Source organism: Cydia fagiglandana, chromosome 19 (genome assembly GCF_963556715.1).
Source record: "Cydia fagiglandana chromosome 19, ilCydFagi1.1, whole genome shotgun sequence".
In the NCBI taxonomy this organism is placed as follows: Eukaryota; Metazoa; Arthropoda; class Insecta; order Lepidoptera; family Tortricidae; genus Cydia; species Cydia fagiglandana.
Window position 1 is genome coordinate 15,838,947 of NC_085950.1, and position 22,507 is coordinate 15,861,453.

The following is a 22,507-nucleotide window of genomic DNA, read 5'->3' on the forward strand; positions in this document are numbered from 1 at the left end:
TATAAGCTGTCAAAGCAATGATTCCTAATTAATTTAAAGGCAGTGGAAGTTCTATAAATGCCTATAATCATCTCGAGGAATATCGTTATGAATATATTATCCTTATGACAATTAATTCTTATTAAACGGATCCTCGCGTAGCAGATATAAATGGCATTTACGGTAGGTACTTTAAAAATATCAGTTTGTATTTTGCAGCGGTTGAAGCAACAAATGTCACAATAAGGACACTCATACAAATTGCCAGTCGGAGTATCATCTGCACACCAACACAGAATGTATCTGTAACTAGTTGATGTGTAACGCGTAGGTACCGAGTATCCTGTGCGCGCAGGAGTCGCGGCGGTCGCGGCAGCACTCGCGGGTCTTGCCGCAGAACGGGCCCTCCGGCAGGTCGGGGCCCGTGTACGCCGCCACCGAGCCCAGAACGCACAACACTAATATGCATCTGAAACAACGTAGAAACAGTAAAATACGAATGCAAACTATTAACGTATGTAGGTAAGTACACCCTGCGCCGCGCCGTTTCACTTTGGCTATCATCCTATACCCAAGAGCTTAATTAAAATGGGTCATTATTGTAACGGAATCTCCATTTGAAGTTACTGTACCTGCCACGATGGTGCTCTACTACTCATATCTTAGGCTTAGGTAGGTATACCCATATAACCATTCCAGTCGCAGAATCATCAAAGTGGTAACTAAATGTCAGATGTGTCGTAACAGAGTCCACACAATGTGTCTAGAATTGTTTCGAAACAAAGTGTCGTCGCCGTGTGTACACTTTTCCGTAACAAGGTGTCGACACATTTGTGTGCACTTTGCGTGCGGTTTGCGACTAAATCTGACAGCAAATTTGTGACAGCAAATGTCAATATAAAATACCTCTTGAAAACCAAGGTTTGTCAAACTACTATTAGTGTCTCGTGTGCTCGTAAGTAATTCTAGTAAGTCATCATGGGCGATGCAAATGATAATAATCGACCAAAACCATATAAACACCCAACACCCGTCAACCTTTTACAGAAAAGTTTTTAAAGAAATGCAATAAGCTACTTAGGTCAGCCAACGAATGCTCAAAAAAGTTGTAGAGGGAAATGCTCGGAACACAATTTTTGACTCTGTAACTTGGTTTGGACAAGTTAGGAGGTGAACATATCAAAAGTCCCCGGCCGTAGCCCTTGAGCGGGGGGAAGGGAGGGGGCTTTGAAGGTCCCATTTTCCGGTTTTTCGATTATATCTCGGAAACTATGCATCTTAGCGACATGGCCACTTATACAAAATGAAAGTTAATTTAATTTGTTACAAGTTTATTCCGTCAATTTTTTCGATATGTTGAATAGTTTTTGAGATATCCGCTCTTGAAAGTTTATTTAGGGCTCTCAATTTTATCTTGAACATCAGTGAAGGTGCTAGGCCGTGTATGGTATCGTTTTCGTATAAATCTGGGTTGCTGAATCCACTTAAGGTATCACATTGACACCATTCCACAAAATTAAAAAAATCTTTTTAGGGTTCCGTACCTCAAAAGCAAAAAACGGAATCCTTATAGGATCACTCGTGCGTCTGTATGTCTGTCTGTCTGAATACACAAAATAGTTCTTTACCTATAGATGACAGGAAAACCTATTAGAAATGTGCAGTCAAGCGCGAGTCGGACTTAATGTACGGAACCCTTAATACGCGAGTCCGACTCGCACTTGGTCGGTTTTTTTAAACTCCTCTTGACGCTTAACCGCTGAACCGATTTCGTTGAAATTTGGTATAGAAATAGTTTGCGTCCCGGAACAGGACATAGGATAGATCTTATAATCAAAATCATCTTTTGAAGGTGTGAAAAGTGGCGTGGAAATTTGTACGGGAAATCAATAACCGCTGAACCGATTTATATTAAATTTGGGATGGTCTACATCTTTGATTTAGTTAAAAATGATAAAAAAACATGACTTCAAACCTAAACTTAAACAGTATTAACTTCAAGAAGTCAATTCTGAATTCCCCCCTACACCTCATTTCACACCTTTGAAGGATGATTTTTGAGATAACTTATTATGTCCTGTCTCGGGACTCAAAATATATGTGTACTAAATTTAAATTAAAACTGTTCAGCAGTTTAAGCGTGAAGAGGAGTTTAAAAGAAAGTAAGTTTATGTGTTTTTACTTTGGAATGGTGTCAATGTGATACCATAACTAAATTTGGTACTGCGAATTTATACGAAAACGATACCAAACATGGCCTCGTAGCTTTACTGTTGTAGAAGTCAAAATAAAATTGAGAGCCCTAAATTCTTATTACTTGACCAAACTTGTGTAGAAGGAAAAGGAAAAATAAAAGTCTTCGGCAGGAATATAAGACACAAATATATATTTTTTTTTGCGTTACTATTTCAATCATCAAATATAAACATACCTTGGTTATATTATTCTAGTGAGATCCTCACAGATAAACAAAAACATTTACTTAAAAAAATACAAGGTCGAAATGTCACGGAACTTGTGAGAGTAATACGTGAAAAATAAAAACTTTTATGACAAAAAAATCTGGACACAATTTAAGAAGCATCCCATTGCGTCGAGGAATCATCTGTATTTTTGCTTGTTTCATTACCTCCTCGCTTCTTTTTTTGTCCTTTGTATTCTGTAGCAATTTGTTAGATCTGAAAATAAAGATAACTTGCGTCGTCACGGATGTCGATTTATAGGTTTTAGGGAGTGCAGAATTCGAAAACGATGATCATTTTATAGTCCAAGATGGCCGCTACGTATTTTGTCATAAAAGTCGTCATGAATATCGTTTTATAGGTTTTAGGAAGTGCCGATTTCGAAAATGATGACCAGTTTGGAATCCAAGATGTGTGCCGTGCACTTTGTCATAAAAGTCGTCATGGATATCGTTTTATAGGTTTTAGGGAGTGCAGAATTCGAAAATGATGACCATTTTGGATTCCAAGATGTCTGCCGTGCACTTTGTCATATAAGCCGTCATAGATGTTGATTTATAGGTGTTAGGAAGAGCAGATTTCGAAAATGATGACCATGACCAACAAAACGACATCCATGTCGACTTTTAACATAGTGTATGGCCGCCATCTTGGATTCCAAAATAGTTATTATTTTCGAAATCTGCGCTCCCTAAAACCTATAAAACGACAGCCATGACGACTTTAATGACATACTGCATGGCCGCCATTTTGGATTCCAAAATGGTCATCATTTTCGAAATCAGGGCCCCCTAAAACCTATAAAACGACACCCATGACAACTTTTATGACATAGTGCATGGCCGCCATTTTGGATTCCAAAATGCCCATCATTTTCGAAATCTGCGCCCCCTAAAACCTATAAAACGACACCCATGACGACTTTTATGACATAGTGCATGGCCACCATTTTGGAATCCAAAATGGTCATCATTTTCTAAATCTGCGCCCCCCAAAACCTATTAAAGGACACCCATGACAACTTTTATGACAGTGCATGGCCGCCATTTTGGATTTCAAAATGGTCATCATTTTCTAAATCGGGGCCCCCTAAAACCTATAAAACGACATCCATGACGACTTTTATGACATAGTGCATGGCCGCCATTTTGGAATCGAAAATGGTTATCGTTTTCGAAATCTGCGCCCCCCAAAACCTATAAAACGACACCCATGACGACTTTCATGACATAGTGCATGGCCGCCATTCTGGATTCCAAAATGGTCATCATTTTCGAAAGCGGGGCCTCCTAAAACCTATAAAACGACATCCATGACGACTTTTATAACATAGTGCATGGCCGCCATCTCGGAATCCAAAATGGTCATCTTTTTCGAAATCTGCGCCCCCTAAAACCTATAAAACGACACCCATGACGACTTTTATGACATAGTGCATGGCCACCATTTTGGAATCCAAAATGGTCATCATTTTCTAAATCTGCGCCCCCCAAAACCTAGAAAACGACATCCATGACGACTTTTATTACATAGTGCATGGCCGCCATTTTGGAATCGAAAATGGTCATCATTTTCTAAATCTGCGCCCCCCAAAACCTATAAAACGACATCCATGACGACTTTTATGACATAGTGCATGGCCGCCATTTTGGAATCGAAAATGGTTATCGTTTTCGAAATCTGCGCCCCCCAAAACCTATAAAACGACACCCATGACGACTTTTATGACATAGTGCATGGCCGCCATTTTGGATTTCAAAATGGGCATCATTTTCTAAATCGGGGCCCCCTAAAACCCATAAAACTACATCCATGACGACTTTTATGACATAGTGCATGGCCGCCATCTTGGAATCCAAATTGGTCATCGTTTTCGAAATCTGCGCCCCTTAAAACCTATAAAACGACACCCATGACGACTTTTATGACATAGTGCATGGCCACCATTTTAGAATCCAAAATGGTCATCATTTTCTAAATCTGCGCCCCCCAAAACCTATAAAACGACACCCATGACGACTTTTATTACATAGTGCATGGTCGCCATTTTGGATTTCAAAATGGTCATCATTTTCTAAATCGGGGCCCCCTAAAACCTATAAAACGACATCCATGACGACTTTTATGACATAGTGCATGGCCGCCATCTTGGAATCCAAAATGGTCATCATTTTTGAAATCTGCGCCTCCTAAAACCTATAAAACGACACCCCTGACGACTTTTATGGCATAGTGCATGGCCGCCATTTTGGATTCCAAAATGGTCATCATTTTCAAAATTGGGGCCCCCTAAAACGTATAAAACGACATCCATGACGACTTTTATGACACAGTGCATGGCCGCCATTTTGGATTCCAAAATGGTCATCATTTTCGAAATCGGCACTCCCTAAAACCTATAAATCGACACCCATCTCGACTTTTATGACAAAGTGTTTGGCTACCATCTGCATGCAAGACATTTCTATTATTTTTACGTACAAAAATGGCCCCCTGTCAACTTCCAACCGAGATTTAATCGATAATTTATTCGATTAATGTTCAGATTAATTCAATGTCAATCTATGTTAGGTCGACTAAACTAATCGTGATTAAAATTTGAGGATTAACTTTTTTTATTCCATTAATTAGTCGAATAAACAGTTAATCTATTAAGTCCCATCTCTGACCACGTCATTTTTACACTTTGAGAATATCTGAAAACAAATGAACACAAGGAGCCATTTTGCAAAATCCAGTAACTTTGTTATTACTTTTGACAGCGCGTGTCATGTGTCTACACAGAGTCGACACAAAGTCGAAACATTTGCGACTACTTTGTGACTGCAATATTTCTCAGCCTTAAACCATATTTATACATCATAATTAACAAGTTTCGTAGTATGTAAAGCGTTATTTCTGTTATTTAAGTATAGTATACGCATCGAAGTACTAAAAATGCATCAAATAATATATTTATGAACACAAGCACTGAGAAGTAAACAATTTCATTTCCGATTTCCGGCTAAACTAAAACAATGTGGTGGCGCGTTGATTATATTACACTTAGTTTATCAAATCACTCGAGCAGTTTAATTCCCCATAATAATTTAAGTCCTATTGTAATATAAATGCAAACAATATATAATTACGTCTTGTAATCCGTTTAAGAGATGGCGTATTAATGTCACTTATTTTAATCAATCTTTGGGTAATATGGCTCCATCGATACTGTCGATGATTTCGCCAACGTCAAAGTGGATCCCACGTGGGATCGAATTAATATTATTTGTAATAAATAAACTTTAGCCAGTGTACGGTATAAAACTATCAAATTATGGCCTCTAGGGCTCTAGCCAGCCACGGTTAGAGGTAGAAATACCAAATGCTCGTAGAGCACGACGTTGTTCGGTATTAGGGTTATGAGCTCTTGTAAGGTGATAGCTGGACTTTACAAGGACCCTCGTGGGCTACCCGGCGTTGACGCCAGAATGGTGGTTAAACGCGTTTCATGATTAATTTTTCATTATCTGCACACTTCCATATTAATTTACTGCATAATACGCTATCAATATTACACTTTAAACAACATTAATGAGCAAAAACAAAGAAATGAATCACGAGGCGATGTTACCAATATGGCGGTCGACGAATAACCCCACTTATTTTTATTTAACTATTTTTCCATCTGACAGTTTCCATTTGACAGGAACAAAATGAACGAATGAACGAATGATTTTGGCATAAAGTAGTCGCAAACTAGTAACAATGTGTGCACACGGCGACCACACTTTATGTCACTTTGTGTCATGTGTCGACCCTTCCCCATTTCTGGTAACTGTGTCGACACGGCGACGACTCTGCGACTGGAATTGTGACCGAAACAGACGGTGTCGACACAAGATGTGTCTACACCGCGTCGTAACGGCGACTGGAAATGGTTGTATGGGTAATACGTTAACATACATATTTTCTACCTTCACTATCTATCTAGTTATGGTTGACTGGTAGAGGATGATTTGAAGTATTAAGCCGGTAATTTTAATTGCGTTCAAGTTTGAATAATGAAGATTTAACAATCGGTTAGAGATAGGTATTAATCTGATAATATCCCGTCTTGCCGCCCAGTTGATCTAACGTTAAAACTGCAGGTCCGAGTCGCTAACCTATTTACACAGAACACCACCTCTAGAAACCTAATATTGGCCATTTTGTTCCCGACGCAAATCACCAAACTGTGAGGTGCGGGAGGGGTGCTTACGGCGTTGCGATTGGTCGTTCCAAACATGGCGCGCTGACACGTGTAAGCGTAGGGATGGGACATGTTCATTACAGATAGTGGGTACTGCTACCAGTGATACCGAAATTTATTGTGGTAAAATTGTTACCAATTTAGTATACTTAGAGTAAACTTACTTAATAATTATTTTGAATAATTTAATATTTCATTAAGTAATTTAACAATGTACCTGAAAATTTTACTAACATATTAGGGCATTTCTGTTTAAAGTACCCAGAACTTGAATTTTAAAGTTTAGAATTTTTATATTATTTCCACTCAGAATCGCAATCTCTTTCGATACGAGAAAAAAGTGTCGCCAAAATATCATACAATTTTCTTTCTTTGAAGTTCATCATCAGGTCCATCTCGCGACATGAGACCTAACTGCTCACCTAGAAGATTCTAAAAAACCCATACAACATAGGTCTATCACAAACCAACACAGAGTCCCCTCGCACTTCTTTGAAGTTCATTATCAGGTCAATCTCGTGACATGAGACCTAACTGCTCCGCTGGCCTAGAGGATTCTAAAAAAACTTACACAACATATTACCTATATAATTATTATGTCTAAAATGGTACAATACGGTATGACGAAGCACGAAGTTTCCGCAACTGACGAAACCATCATCGTCACATCACTAGTCGAAAGGGAAAGGGATAGCACATTGCATTTTCAAGTTGACGAAAAGGGACGGACTACTTCGCCTCTGCTTACTGACCAGTATAAAATGAACCCCGCGGACAAGAAACATTATTCAATAAAATAATGTTTTTGACTTTCCTGTGGGATGTTATTCCATCTGTTTTATAAGTAGAAGTCTTAGATGACTTGCCACACCATTTTAAGCTGCAATATCCCATGATTTCCCAATGAATTCAATAGTTTACGATTTATTTTCTTAGACTCGTGCACACTGCTAACAGGTCGTAAACTTGGACCTAACTGATCGGAGCGGCGCGCGAGCAATCTTATATTTGACCTATACACCATACGGGCGGTGAGCGCGAGTCGTCCTATAAGCTACGTCTATAGGGGTTGGTCTGTGACCTATTTATTTCTAGTGACAAAGCGAGTACAGCGCGAGACATGATTAAACAACTAATTGACCTAATTCACACGATAACAATGTACGGCAAATATTAATAGATGGAATCTTTAAATGTAATCTACATGTGTGTGCCCTTCAGTTTCAGGAAGGTGCCCATGGTGTAACATTAACACATTTCGGCACGTAGGGAAAGTACGTTTTTTGAAGTGAAAACTTCTTTAGCGGCGCTGAGCACTTTTTGAGGTGGGGAAAAAATGATAAACTCGATTCAGCGTAACGCGTAACGTAACGCTGACGTCATGTGTCACGGACAATGTTATTCACCAAAGAACTTTAGTCGTAACGTATCATAATCAGGTCAATTATTTAAAACTGGATTTTTATATTAAGCAATAAAGCTCAATGTTCTAATATTGTACGGGCTGAAATACGAGGATCTCACAGTTACATTCTAACCTTATATCACTCAATAAAGCTACATCTTGATGAAATCGCTAATAAAAGTGAACTCTGGTACTGGTGAATAAAACTCAAAATATCATGATCGATAAAATATTTAGATGCGAGGTCTGCAAGGTAACTTTAGTTACAATTTCTATTCGAATTTTAAACAATTAACGCTACAAATTTAAGCTCACTGGCCAGCAATTTCGAAACTAAATAAAAGTGTTTCAATAGAAAGGAGGATGGGTCAATTATACATAGTGCTGCAGACATTTTGGACTAGTCATTGAGTTTTCACTTCTGTTGCATGTCACACAAAAAACAACGGGTTGCACTCCCGGAGTGCAACCCGTTGATTTTTTAGCATTAGAAAAAAACTACCGGATCTTGAAGTGTCTTTTAATTGAAAAACGCTTTTTAAAAAGTAGTTACTTATGAAAGCAAAAGAATGAATGTAAATAATCGCATATATATGATTCATAATTATTACATATTTGCTGTGACTTATTTTTAAAAAGTGTATTTCAATAAAAATACACGTCAAGATTGTTTACCTTTTTTATAATGCTAAAAAAACTAACTATAGGAGTAGTCCTAAAAAAACTAATTAGCCTAAAACGCAAGCCCATTCAATGGCTGCAAAACCAGTTTGTAATAAAATATAACTAAATTAAAGTTCAATTGAAACATTCATTCAAGTTCATTGGCGATTCTTTTTTCAATATTTTTTAACGGGAGATGCTAGTCATATGTGCCTAACTTATAAGTTTTACAGACAGTTAAGTTTCCCACTCAAAGAATAACAATTCATTCCTACAATGCCCTTTCTCCCATTTGAGTTGGGAGATCAGACACCAGTCAGTACAAATACATTTCAATTACTGAGTGGTAGTTTTTATCAGATTAAACAAACTGTAGTTGCAAATCCGAACACTTAATAGCCCTTATCAGCAGACGAAGTGGGTCGCTGCACTGTTGTTCACAGATTGTGTATACAGATGCGACACTCTTACCTATAAACGTGGATTTATGACCCGTAATACCCATAACAGTATTTAATAGATAAAATCAAGTGCACTACGTCCGTTGGTCAACATACTAGAGGTGGTATTGAACCAACTGTGGAACACCTGGAAGGATGTATGGTTCTAATATTATTTGTACCTACCTAATTTTGGTATTGCCCGTAGCTCTCATATCGGCCAAGGCCGAAAGATAACACACCATAATTACCTAGTTAATAAACGTCACGGAAAAAACTAGGCTAACTTCCTCTAATTAAAACAATGCTTCTTATCTTGAAAAAAAAAAACTATATCGGATTGTTAGTTCTCAGAAAATAACGTACATATTTATAATACGAATAAACAAAGTCAAATTCCTACAAAACACATTTTTAGGGATCCGTGGTCAACTAAGAACCCATATATGTAGTTTCGTTATGTCCAGGCAGCCGGACATGACGCTTCCCTGTCGACTTCAGGACGGCAGCGTCGCCTCTACGTACACTCGTACTCCATCGTGTCGTGTGCCGGATGGCAACAACGTGCTGGATCCAATCTTAGATACACTTTAACCGTTTCTATCTGACGGATCCGTTACTAATGATCTGAATCTCACTAAAGCCACAAACTAGTAAATACTTGCCTGGGCTAAAGCTCATACCTGTTCCGGAATACAAAGTAACGTGCCTAGTCGTAGTTTATAAGGCGAATAACCTTTCCATGAAGCACTCCTACTACTACTAATTTAAGCTACCTGCGAATCTAGCGGACTCATGTTCAACCTCAGCGATCAAGTAGGTAGCACGAAAATAGGTAATTGACAAAATATGCGCCAAAAACAAGACTAAGCCATATATCAATCATTGTTCGAGCATAGTTTTTCAAAGAGCCAAATTAAAAATCCAAAATATAAAACAAAGAACTTTAACTATAAATCAATCGAGACGGCACTAAAATCGTCCACAGGTTTAGATTTACGGTACCATACAAGCATAAACCAAGCATCCTGGTCAATTCTAAAACGCACTATGTATACCTACTTAAAACAACAGGCATAAGAGTCAACTGTGCTGATGTGATCTTTTTCGACGTTATAAGTTAACGCAGTAATGCGTCACGTGGAGATTTCATCAATGAATTAGCATAATGGTGATATAAACAAAACATGGGTAATATTGTCGAAACATCATCGGTGTAAACAATGATCGACCTTGGAACCAGAGCATTGAGTTGGTTTTTATTCTTACGGTACAATTCAACATTCAGTTAGGGCAAATATTTAACTATTAGGTATATAAATGTTGGGAGCATAGGATTAGGAATTAGAACGATCAGAATTTGCTCAGGTCTTCAGGTGTCAATAGACAGAGATTGACTCAATGTGGGACGGAATCCAACAATTTTAGTGAGGGCGGCGTATCAGTAGCAGTTTAATTGCAGGCATATATTAAAGTAGGAAGCATTTAGCACAATCGTAACATTGAGTTGTTTGCGGAGCCAATTCACACTGCTCTGACAACCACGTATGAGCGTTCTATCGCTGTAATTTGAACATTATGTTATAAACTGTACGTCATACGGTAAGCGACATTGACAATAATAGTGACATACTTAGTGGTGAGTGTAACACCTATCCATGTAATGTCATTGAGTTTTTCTTTATTGATTTAAATGCCATCTAAAATATATATATATATGTAAATGAGTGGCCATCTAAACGTTACGGTCACGTGATCGCGTTATGCTGTCTCGAGTTTATCATTTTTTCCCCACCTCAGAAAGTGCCCAGCGCCGCTAAAGAAGTTTTCACTTCAAAAATCTTTACCTGGCTGCTGATTTACGACACATCATTCATCAAAGTTGGCTCGGTAGTTTTGATGGTACGGAGTAGAATTACACGAGACAAGCATAGCTGCTGTTATTGTAACTACAACCCATCCGCTTCGATTTCCCGTAATCAGGTGAAAAAGAACAAATGTGTGGTTCAAAAGTGGGGCATGGGCAGACTGCAGGCTGAAGACAAAGGCTTGTCGCGACGACACGCGGAATGCCAATGTCGCGCTGTGTCAACAGCGTTATCACCAAATTCCTACCGCGTTACGATATCCAAATACCGTTGGCGGTACAATTTATTGGCAAGATTATGCTATCAACGGCTCACATGCAACTAACTGTTTTCTTTGATAACTTTTTCAGTTATTGTTATAAAGTAGTCAATATGGTAATATGCCATTCATTTCAGTGGAGATATTTTGGCGCTCTAATGGGTTCGCCAATAAAGGGTAGATCGCGAGGGTAGGGGAGTTCGCGATAGTACTTACACAGTAGATGACAAGGACTAGTTTGGCTTGCGCCTTAATAAATTGCACTTATTAGAGTGTAACCGCTTGTATGTATGGCCCCACATCCACAACACAGACACACTTTCTCTGAATTTACTATTACGTACCTGAAGTGAATATTTTATCTGCATTGAGTACGCCCCTGCTGATTGAAAAATGCCATTGTATTTTGAGATGCCTCTTGACCGATTTAAAGAGATTTATTTAAATGGATCAGCGGCAATTTGGAATGATTTCATTCGAAGGCGTTACTTTTGAATTATAGCGGCTTATTGGGGCTGGATGAAATATTAATAAATCGTTTTTATGCTAAAAGGCTTATCAGATTTGCATCCTTTTATTTAACTAAGTATATTAACTAACACTTTTAGACCATTGCTGGTGTCCGAATAAGCTGAAATTTTGCATAGGTATTCATTTTGAGGTAACAGGTAGTTTTTCTCTGAGACCAAGAGGACAATTAATGGCGTTCTCGTCTTCTCGTAACGTGGGAGGTAAATTTTAAAACTTAATTACTTATACGCGGTGAAGTTCCGTTTTATAGTTGACTAGCGACCCGCCCCGGCTTCGCTTGGGTTAACAAATATACACTTAGGGTCCCCCCACATCTAGCGTCTTTTGAGCGTCGGCGACTACAACTCTATGGCCGCTGCTCGACGCAACGTCGACGCAACTGCGCAGCGACGTCATTTTCCATAGCGCTGACCAGACGCCGACGCTCGAAAGACGCTAGATTTGGGGGGCCCTAACGCGAACATACAAACACACAAACAGACAGACACGGCGGGGGGACTTTGTTTTATAAGTTGTAGTGATAATGTGTAAGTGTTTTACAAAGTTTTATTTAAGTGCGAATTTGTCAAGCTCCTTCGCTCTAGATCTAAACAAATCAACCGAGATCAGAGTTAGAGAAGAGACCAAGTTTATCGGTTTCGAGTTATTTAAATTTTAAATTGACGTGAACGCATTCTGGTGTGACCATGATGGTTGCAACTGATAAACAGTAAACGTGAGAGATAATAGACGATGATGTGATGGCAAAAGAACTAGACCTTGATGTTTTGTTCTAAATAAGTCCCTGTGTATTGTCACAAAGTATATGACAAGATACAACGTAATAGCGACTATGTTTTTGCTATAAATTGAACTTGAGTCACTTTACTGTAGTCGTTATTGACAGGGTTCTGAGGTAACCAGATTAAAATACAATCGAATGGAGAACCTCCTATTTTTTTGGAAGTCGGCTAAATGGTTATATTTCTATTTTGTTCGACCGTCACAATAAATAAGTCATTTAAAAGCTAAGTTTTGAATAGAAACGATCACATCATCCAATCAATGTAGGCATTGTTGGTTTCGATTACGATACCGATGACTCGATACTATTAAATGAGATTAGCAAGTAATTTGTCGCCATAGAATGGTCGATATTTTACACAAGTATGTTTATTCGAACGATGGAGATTGCCAAGTTATAGGTAAAGAAGTTGCTAAGCGTAACTACACACATATAGCTAGGGTTCTAAGTGACAAAAACAGGTCGAACCTTTTTTTTCTTGATTAAAGCATGAAACTTGGCACAGTTGTTCCTTATATCAAACCAAGCCGATTTCGATCGGTAGCCCGAAGGAGCCCCCCCTCTGGGGCCGGAGAGGGGGGGGTCAAAGTACCGCTCGCCCGGCTTCATTCTTAAAATTCTAACAGGCCCCGTTTAGCTAATAGGTCATATTTGGTATCAATTTCGGATAAATCAATAACGTAGAATTCATTTCTGGTATAAAAAATTAGCAATTTGTAGAAAAAAATAAAAAAAAACTCAAAATATCTAATTTTTCAAGTTTAATTTTTGTTTCTTATTTATTGTCAGAATTAAACTGCCTGGTTTTTCTACATTGAAAAAATATGATGATAAAGCCTATTTAATGCAGATTTTAAAAACATAACTTTTACATATCTTCATTAAGAGGAAATTGCATAAAAAAAAACTTATATCGTCTCGCGCCGGTGAATATCTTTTTACCGACATCGGAATCGATATAGACAACATCCGAAGTACACACTCTGGAGACCGATTAAAAGTATTGTTTATTGTTGTAGATAGATAAAGATAGAAAAGCGTACAAATATTTTCTTATGTGTCGTTCAGTGAAAAAAGGGACCTTGGAAAAAATTATCACAGAGCCTCGCGTTTGTATAGAAGCATACTCGTAGGTATTTAGTTAGTGCCAACCACTCCATGGACTCCATGGTCGCTGTTCTCAATAGGGGATATTACTGCAATGTTCTGCCGCCAAAGTGCAGCACTACCGACTCTAGTAAATTCATAAACTAACTTATACATACTGTACCTTAAACTGTTTTTTGACAAGTTTTCACAGACAATAAAATATGTCATTGATGCATCAAGGCGGTTTGTTAACCAGGGCCTATCGGTAAAAGCGAAAATCGAAATTAAGTTATCTGCCTCTTTATCGAATATGCAAGACTGCAAGAGTGATAGAGGGATTAGACAACGAAACTTCGATTTTCTTGTTTCGCGGCAGACCCCCAGATTGTTAGTGATTGACAGATAGTGGTAGTGGCGCTACCTACGCAGAGTTTTGCGTAATATTCCCTATTAATAAGAAGTAAACTATAAGTATTATTTAATCTGCTTACTTATTACATTATACCACACTTTAATGTTGCGTCTTGTGTATTAATGCAATTCCTTCCCCCGACACATGAATGGATACATTTCATAATTCACGTATATATGTCAGTTTCAACCATATTCTGGCCACAGCAGGGTTGTCAGAACAGTTTGGAAACAGTCATCTGCTCCTTGCTTCCATTCCCAAGAAGACGGACTGAGCAAGTTTGACGACGAACTAATGTCTGATCCCAAACATCAACCACACGGTACACTGCGCGTAATGAGGCATTTATACGGCTCCCTTTTGAACAGGTATAACATTATACAACTCTTCATTTCAATATCCCGGTGTAACTTGTCTTCTTCAATATTGCACTTATTACCGAACATATAATATCTCATTTTAGTATTTTAGGGGAATGCTTTTAGCCACCGCTATTGCTCCATCTTGTAAGAGCTTGGATCCTTGTAGTAGCATGGCTGAACTCTGAACAGGTTCCATGTTTCGAACTCACTTTTTCTACCCTTTCAGCTGAATGCTCGAAACAGGGGTAAGACTTCAACTCTTTTAGGATAAATAAAAGAGTTTATTTAAGTAGCTTACAGAATAGATAATTTTATTGGCTTAAAAATAGAATTCCCTGGCCTATTGTGGATGCAATGGAGTGACATGTTATATAATTGAGTTTTCCACTGTGTCAACGTGAGCCCACAAATCCTGTAGTTGGGGAAATATTCGTACGCATGAATCTAGTCTAGCTGCTATAACTACATCGTCTATGTCTACTGTGCTTATCAATACCTTGCAATGACTGTTTTACAGCATCTGCAACTAGGGCCATCATATGAAATGAATCGGACTCTTCATGATTCTTGGAGTATTCGGAATCTCACGAGGAACATTACTTATAACATGTTTCTCTACACAATTTCGCGATGGCATAAATAAGGACTTATAACTCTTCGAAGTTTTGTCAACACAGTGTCTAAAAATGATTTACCTAGTGCTAAAGAAATGAGTTTCACTAAAATATCAGTGGTTATAAGTGAAGCTTATCATCATGGTAAATTTAACTCTTATATCTATCGGGCTCTGAAACACCAGGAGTCTTACTCGTATTCCAAGCATTCTGTCGATCGAACTTGTAATACTGTAAGCTCAATAAGACTTGTGATAATAAGACTAGATGATATATATATATGATAATATGTATTTGATAAATACACTCAAAACATCCATAGGTAATTCAGGAACAAGCTTTCACGATAAACACAAATATATGCCTTCTAGGATTTGAACCGGGTTCCCCATTTAATATATGGTGTATAAAAGTGAGATCTAAGCATATACCCTTTTTAGCTTGGCCGATACAAGGATTCAAGCTCCTACAGGATAGAGCAATATCAGTAAATTTAATAAATAACATTCGCCAAAAGTTTATTATAACTTCATATGATGATATGTGAAATAGCCTTGTAAAGTGAATACCTTACTGATAAAGCCGTTGCTAAATAATAATAAAAATGCCTGAAATAATTCTTTACTTGAATAGACTATTGAAACAGAAGCAGCCTTATCAGGATAGAATTATATGTTTGGGGCTTGGGGGCAGACGTTAGTTCCTCTTTAAACTTGCTCAGTCTGTCTTCTTGGGAATGGAAGCAAGGAGCAGATGACTGTTTCCAAACTGTTCTGACAACCCTGCTGTGGCCAGAATATGGTTGAAACTGACATATATTATATACGTGAATGATGAAATGTACGCATTCATGTGCCGGGGGAAGGAATTGTTTTTTTAATACACAAGTCGCAAAATTAAAGTGTGGTATAATGTAATAAAAATATTTAATAATACTTACAGTTTACTTCTTATTCATTGAGAATAGCGACCATGGAGTCCATGGAGTGGTTTACACTAATTAAATACGAGTATGCTTCTATACAAACGCGAGGCTCTATGATAATTTATTCCTAGGTCCCTTTTTTTACTGAACGACACATAAAAAATAGTATTTGTACACTTTTCTATCTTTATAATAGGATCTATAAAGGATCTACAACAACAAACAATACATTTAATCGGTCTCCAGAGTGTGTACTTCGGATGTTGTCCATAACGATGCCGATGTCGGTAAAAAGATATTCACCGCGCGAGACGATATAAGATTTTTTTTATGCAATTTTCTTTTAATAAAGGTAAGGACAAGTTACGTTTTTAAAATCTGCATTAAATAGGCTTTATTGTCATATTTTTTATATGTAGAAAAACCAGGCAGTTTAATTTTGATACTAAATAAAAAATAAATATTACACTTGAAAAATTAGATTTTTAAATTTTTTTTAAATTTTTTTCTACAAATTGCAATTTTTTTATATCAGAAATGAATTCTACGTTATTGATTTATCCGAAATTGATACCAAATATGACCTATTAGCTTAACGGGGCCTGTTAGAATTTTAAGAATGAAGCCGGGCGGAGCGGTACTTTGACCCCCCCTCTCGGGCCCCAGAGAGGGGGCTCCTTCGGGCTACCGATCGAAATCGGCTTTATTTGATATAAGGAACAACTGTGCCAAGTTTCATGCTTTAATCAAGAAAAAAAAGGTGTTTGCACTTAACATCCTCACTAATACAAGTATGATGCTTCCGAGTTTCCAGTGTTGCCACCTACTTGACTTTCAGTTAAGCAAAACATTGTGTAAGTTACAAGTACCTACTTATTGCTGTCAAACGGAGCTGAATTTACATGAGAATACCTCCGTGACACCTTATTTAGGGTAATTTTCTTAAGTAACTGCGGCATTGAGGTGGCACCTGTATAATGTTTCGGTATGACAAGCCAAACTTACATACAATGGAAAACATATAGGATATCTTTTGTGGTCATTGCAAATACGGCGGCGTGTCGCTTTAGTTATTTTTGACGTTTTGTCAAAGATGCACTTGTACGTCAGGTGATTGTGTGTAGAGACACTTGTTCAATAATTTCCATCCTCCGTCGAATGTTATAACCGCTTTTATTAACAAGCTTTTATTAGGTCGACCAGTATTTAACTAACTATGGATTCCAAGGATCCAAATCGTCGTAAGGATCGTCATGGAAATTGGCAGCTGTAGGTATGTAGTTCTGATGACAATACAATAATATGGTACTGTCGAACTGATCTGATGATGGAGAGAGGAGGTGGCTATAGGAACTCTGTGATGAAACAACGCAATCGAAATGTGTTAGGGGTTTTTAGAATTGTCTCGATGAGTATTAGTTGTCTGTCGTAAGAAAAGTACAGTCAGCGATAAAAGCTTCTACCAAAAATGAAATCTTCGCCACAAACTTATTATTTCAATCGTTTGTTTGTATTTAGTAGGTACGTAAGCTTGTAAGCGAGTGATTTGATTCCAAATTAATAACTGATATATATTTACTAGTAGGTATGATAATCATAAGTTTAACTAGATGATAATGAAGCACGTTGTTTTCATTCAGCTCGTGTAAGAAGATGTGAACTGCCTATCAAGGTAGTCACATTTTTAGGGTTCCGTACCCAAAGGGTAAAACGGGACCCTATTACTAAGACTTCGCTGTCCGTCCGTCCGTCCGTCCGTCCGTCCGTCTGTCACCAGGCTGTATCTCACGAACCGTGATAGCTAGACAGTTGAAATTTTCACAGATGATGTATTTCTGTTGCCACTATAACAACAAATACTAAAAACAGAATAAAATAAAGATTTAAATGGGGCTCCCATACAACAAACGTGATTTTTGACCAAAGTTAAGCAACGTCGGGAGTGGTCAGTACTTGGATGGGTGACCGTTTTTTTTTTGCTTTGTTTTTTGTTTTTTTTTTTTGCATTATGGTACGGAACCCTTCGTGCGCGAGTCCGACTCGCACTTGCTCGGTTTTTACAATAAATAGATGTAATTGGTTGGTTGGTTTTGGTTGGTTGGTCTAGGCTTTAATAGGCACTCTGAATAATTAGGCAGCATTGTATGGACTCACCTATTTGCTGATGACGTCAAGCTCTAAGTCCATTAGCGGCATGTTAATGAGAGTAAATATGTTTTTCGTCCAGCAAATTACTGTGGCGCCGGCGCCTCAGACGGCTCACGAGAGAGATCCTCTAGTGATTCAAATTCAATACATTTTCCCGAGATCATTACTTAATTGATTATTGACGGAGCGTTAGCGAAGGTCTCCATTTCAGCTTGGGCAAAAATGCTTTCGTAAGTATGTCCGGTTGTTCCCTTCTGCAGATCGATTTTCTCAACCGATTCTCGTGAAATTTTTGTGAGCAGCTTCGATAATTAGATAAAAAAATTCTGTTATTAGGTTTTTGTAAAATTTTCATAATGGTGGATATTGGCATAGAACTTAAGTGCCAGTAGGTCTATGACACTTAAACCATTGTGAGTTCTCTGTGATAATCACTCAACAAAGTAAGTATTTTAAGCTAGTGGAGCTTATCGCCAGGTATATATCTGCAGCTTACAGAGTCACTAATGTAGAATGTTAGCACAAGGAAATTTCAAAGTACCTACCTACATATTACCGACCGATCGAAGTGAGCTTTTAGAGTCAACTAGGAGCACTTCTCTTGTTCATAATGTTTTGTTTTTTTTTGACGATAACATTCGTATTTTTGGTCCAGTACTCAGGGTCCGTGGTTCGATACCCCTAGACCAATTGGTGAAATTTTCATATTTTAAACCCACAGTTCAAAACCTGGGAGAGGGGGTGGAGATCTGGAGATATTTTTTTGACTTCCAAAAATATTCACTTAATGAAACGTGTTTTAAACATTCATTTTATAACACTTATGCCTCGATACTTCACACTATTGGGTTGGAGATTAGTTTTGTTCGCGGTAACTCTATGGACCGATACAAACGGACTGCAACCCGACTGCAATGTGTATGGGAACTTCACGCCGACTGTACGCCAAGTGCAACGTCGGCGTGCAGTTATCATACAAGTTGCAGTCGGGTTGCAGTTTGCAGTCCGTCAGTATATACCTATATATATAGTGTAGCGTAAGGGTTGTGAAGTTGGGGTCTTGAAAGCGGTAAAATAAATATTTTAGGAAATAATCGCTCCCAAACTCGATAAGAAGGTAGTGAAGGTACTGTAAAAGGTTGTACTTGGGCCGATCAACTTTTTCATGTCATGGAGAAAGATTTTTTTCGAAAAAATAAATCTGTTAATTATGATTATTTTTCAGACATTTAGCGTACAAGAACATTTAAAGTTTTGTATGCGATTACGGGCCGCGCACAAATTTTAATATTTTGACAACTTTTGGTGTTATATATGTTGTGCTGTCTCAAAACGTGTCCCCTGGGTTACCCGGGATTTATTAAATAAAACTTCATTTAATCGAAATACATATTCGTCTATTATATAAAGGAGCATAAAGTCTTTGATTCTTTTAACTTAAAATTAAAGAGACCCTTTTTGGTTTTCCTTAAAATCAACTAATAGTGTCTCCTGAGTCACTTATGTCGTAAAATGTACGAAAAGTTTTTATATTACTCAAATACCGCAACCATGCATATTCTACCTATCGGAATAATATGTTAATGTTACGAAATAATCAAAAAATTATATTTAAAAACATTTATTAATCACTCTCCTCCAGAAAAATGCAAAACATGCCTAAAATTTTTTGGGACATCGTAGTTTTCCCAGAGACAAATTTAGTTATCCAAGAGACATTTTTGGTTCCTCCAGAGACAAATTTAGTGACTCAAGAGACATTCTGTTATTCTGTTTTCACATTTTAACTTATCAGTAAGTCTAATCAGTCTAAAAACACTCAGAAATCAATTAAACAAAAATCAAAGTAAATGATTCTCAGCAATCAGGACCCGGGTATGTCCTTAAACTACGTCCAAGCCCACCGGTGGACGGGCAGCAGCGTCCCTCAAATTCGGTGTACTCGACTGCGATCGCCAACCCGCCTGCCAAGCGTGGCGATTATGGCATTCACCCCATAAGGGGGAGGCCTATGTTCAGCAGTGGACATCTTATGGCTGAGATGATGAATCAGTACAATCAACATCAAAAATATAGTGACAGCCAAAGCGGCTAAAGAAAAGCTCGCCTCATCCAAATTTCAAATACACAGTTTTCAAAAGGAATAAACAATAACATAAAGGCTCAAAAATCATCATCATCATCATCTCCTCCTAGCCGTTTTTGGCTACAGCGACTGCTATGCTACAGCTGAGAGCGTCGCTGGTGTGCTCTCAGGTGACTGACGTAGCCAATCTTTGCAGCAAATGTGCGGCCACATTCGCTGCAGGTCCGTCTTGTGGGTGGACGTCCTACGCTGCGCTTGCTAGTCCGTGGTCTCCACTCGAGAACTTTTCGACCCCGTCGGCCATCTTCTCTGCGTGCAATGTGGCCTGCCCATTGCCACTTCAGCTTGCTAATCCGGTGGGCTATGTCAGTGACTTTAGTTCGTCTACGGATCTCCTCATTTCTGATTCGATCACGTAGAGAAACTCTGAGCATAGCCCTCTCCATAGCTCGTTGAGCGACTTTGAGTTTTGAGATGAGGCCGATAGTGAAAGACCACGTTTCGGAGCCGTAAGTCATCACTGGTAACACACATTGATTAAAAACTTTTGTCTTGAGGTACTGAGTTATGTCGGACGAAAAGACATTACGTAGTTTCCCGAACGCTACCCAACTGAGTTGGATTCGGCGGTTGACCTCTTCCTATAAAGTTGGACCTACCCAATTGGACTACTTGTCCTAGGTAGATGTACGAGTCAACAACTTCGAGTACCGAGTTCCCAACAGAGACTGGGACGGGCACAACATTGGCATTTGACATAAGTTTCGTCTTGTCCATGTTCATTTTCAAGCCCACCCGTTGTTAAACTCGGTTGAGGTCATCGAACATCATGCTGAGTTCCTCCATCGACTTTGCCATGACTACGATATCGTCGGCAAACCGAAGGTGAGTGATGTATTCGCCGTTGATGTTGATGCCAAGTCCTTCCCATTCCAGGAGCTTGAAGGCGTCTTCCATTACGGCAGTAAACAGTTTCGGAGAGATAACGTCTCCCTGCTTTACGCCTCTTCGCAATGGAATCGCCCTCGTGCTCTACTCCTGTACTCGGACCATGGTGGCGTTACTATACAAACACTTCAACACTTCGAGGAACCGATAGTCAATATGGCATCGCTGAAGAGACTCAAGCACCGCCCATGTTTGCACCGAATCGAAGGCTTTCTCATAGTCCACAAACGCTAAGCATAATGGCAAGTTATACTCTTCGGTCTTCCGTATAACTTGCCGCAGCGTATGGATGTGGTCTATGGTCAGGCGTTATGCCCTCGGACAAGACGGAATTAAAGAGCTTCTGGAGGACTTTAAGTACCGGTGTTCCACCCGCTCTCAGAAGCTCTGAAGTGATTCCGTCTTTGCCCGGCGCCTTGTTGTTCTTAAGCTGCTTCAGGGCCATCCTAATCTCGTACAGACTGATGTCCGAGATATCTTCGGTATAATGTCGGGACAGCTTGGCTCTTGGATCTCCTACCAAGCTGTCATCGGGCTTTGCGATCGAAGTGTATAACTGTCCATAGAATCTCTCGATCTCGCCTAAAACCTCCGCTCTGCTCGACGTTATGCTGCCATCTTCCTGTTTCAGCTTTGTCAGCTGGCTTTACCCAATAGACTTGTCCTTTGCGAACACTTAGGAGCCTTGGTTTCGCTCAATAGTCTCTTCATAGTCAGTGTCTCAAAGAGACATAGTAATAATTTATTACTAATTTCTATTAAAAAGTTAATATATCCATGAAAAGAAGCAAATTTATCAAAACGTATTGATAAAGTCTCCTGAGTCACCATCACAGTCTCTTGGGTCACCAGAAAAGTGACCCGGGGGAACGGTGACCCAGAAGACATTTAAAGTCAAATCAATAATTTTGGTTATTATCCACAAAAATATGTCAAGAAAGTATATTGTTAGACCATATTAGAGCTAAGAAGGATCTATAAAGCTACAAATTAATATAAAAAGACAAAACTACTTACGAAATATCACAGTAAGTCAGCGGACCGACAATTAACACATCTTGTCACACTTCGAACCACAGACGAAATGGCCGGCGAATAAGAAAGTAACCGTAATGGTGGATCTTGTCACGTGATACTTAGATCGGCTGCCTATTGGCTGGGCGATGCAGTGTCATAACTTTGAGCCTTCGTTGCCATTGTAATGTGTGGTAAGTTAGGGGACTTAAAAATGAATCATTGTTTCGGGACGCAAAAAGAACTTTTTTTAAAAATAAATCTACGAATTCTAGCGAAATTTTAGC

At 38.7% G+C, this 22,507-nt stretch overlaps 1 protein-coding gene across 1 annotated transcript in view; it reads right to left on the minus strand.

Moving 5' to 3' along the window:
* LOC134674073 (tubulointerstitial nephritis antigen) overlaps nucleotides 1-22,507 on the minus strand; it is a 55,097-nt gene that overhangs the window by 28,418 nt on the left and 4,172 nt on the right. Inside the window, exon 2 of the mRNA XM_063532126.1 lies at nucleotides 315-448. Coding sequence (XP_063388196.1) covers nucleotides 315-448 — 134 coding nt within the window. The remainder of the gene's footprint in view (nucleotides 1-314; nucleotides 449-22,507) is intronic.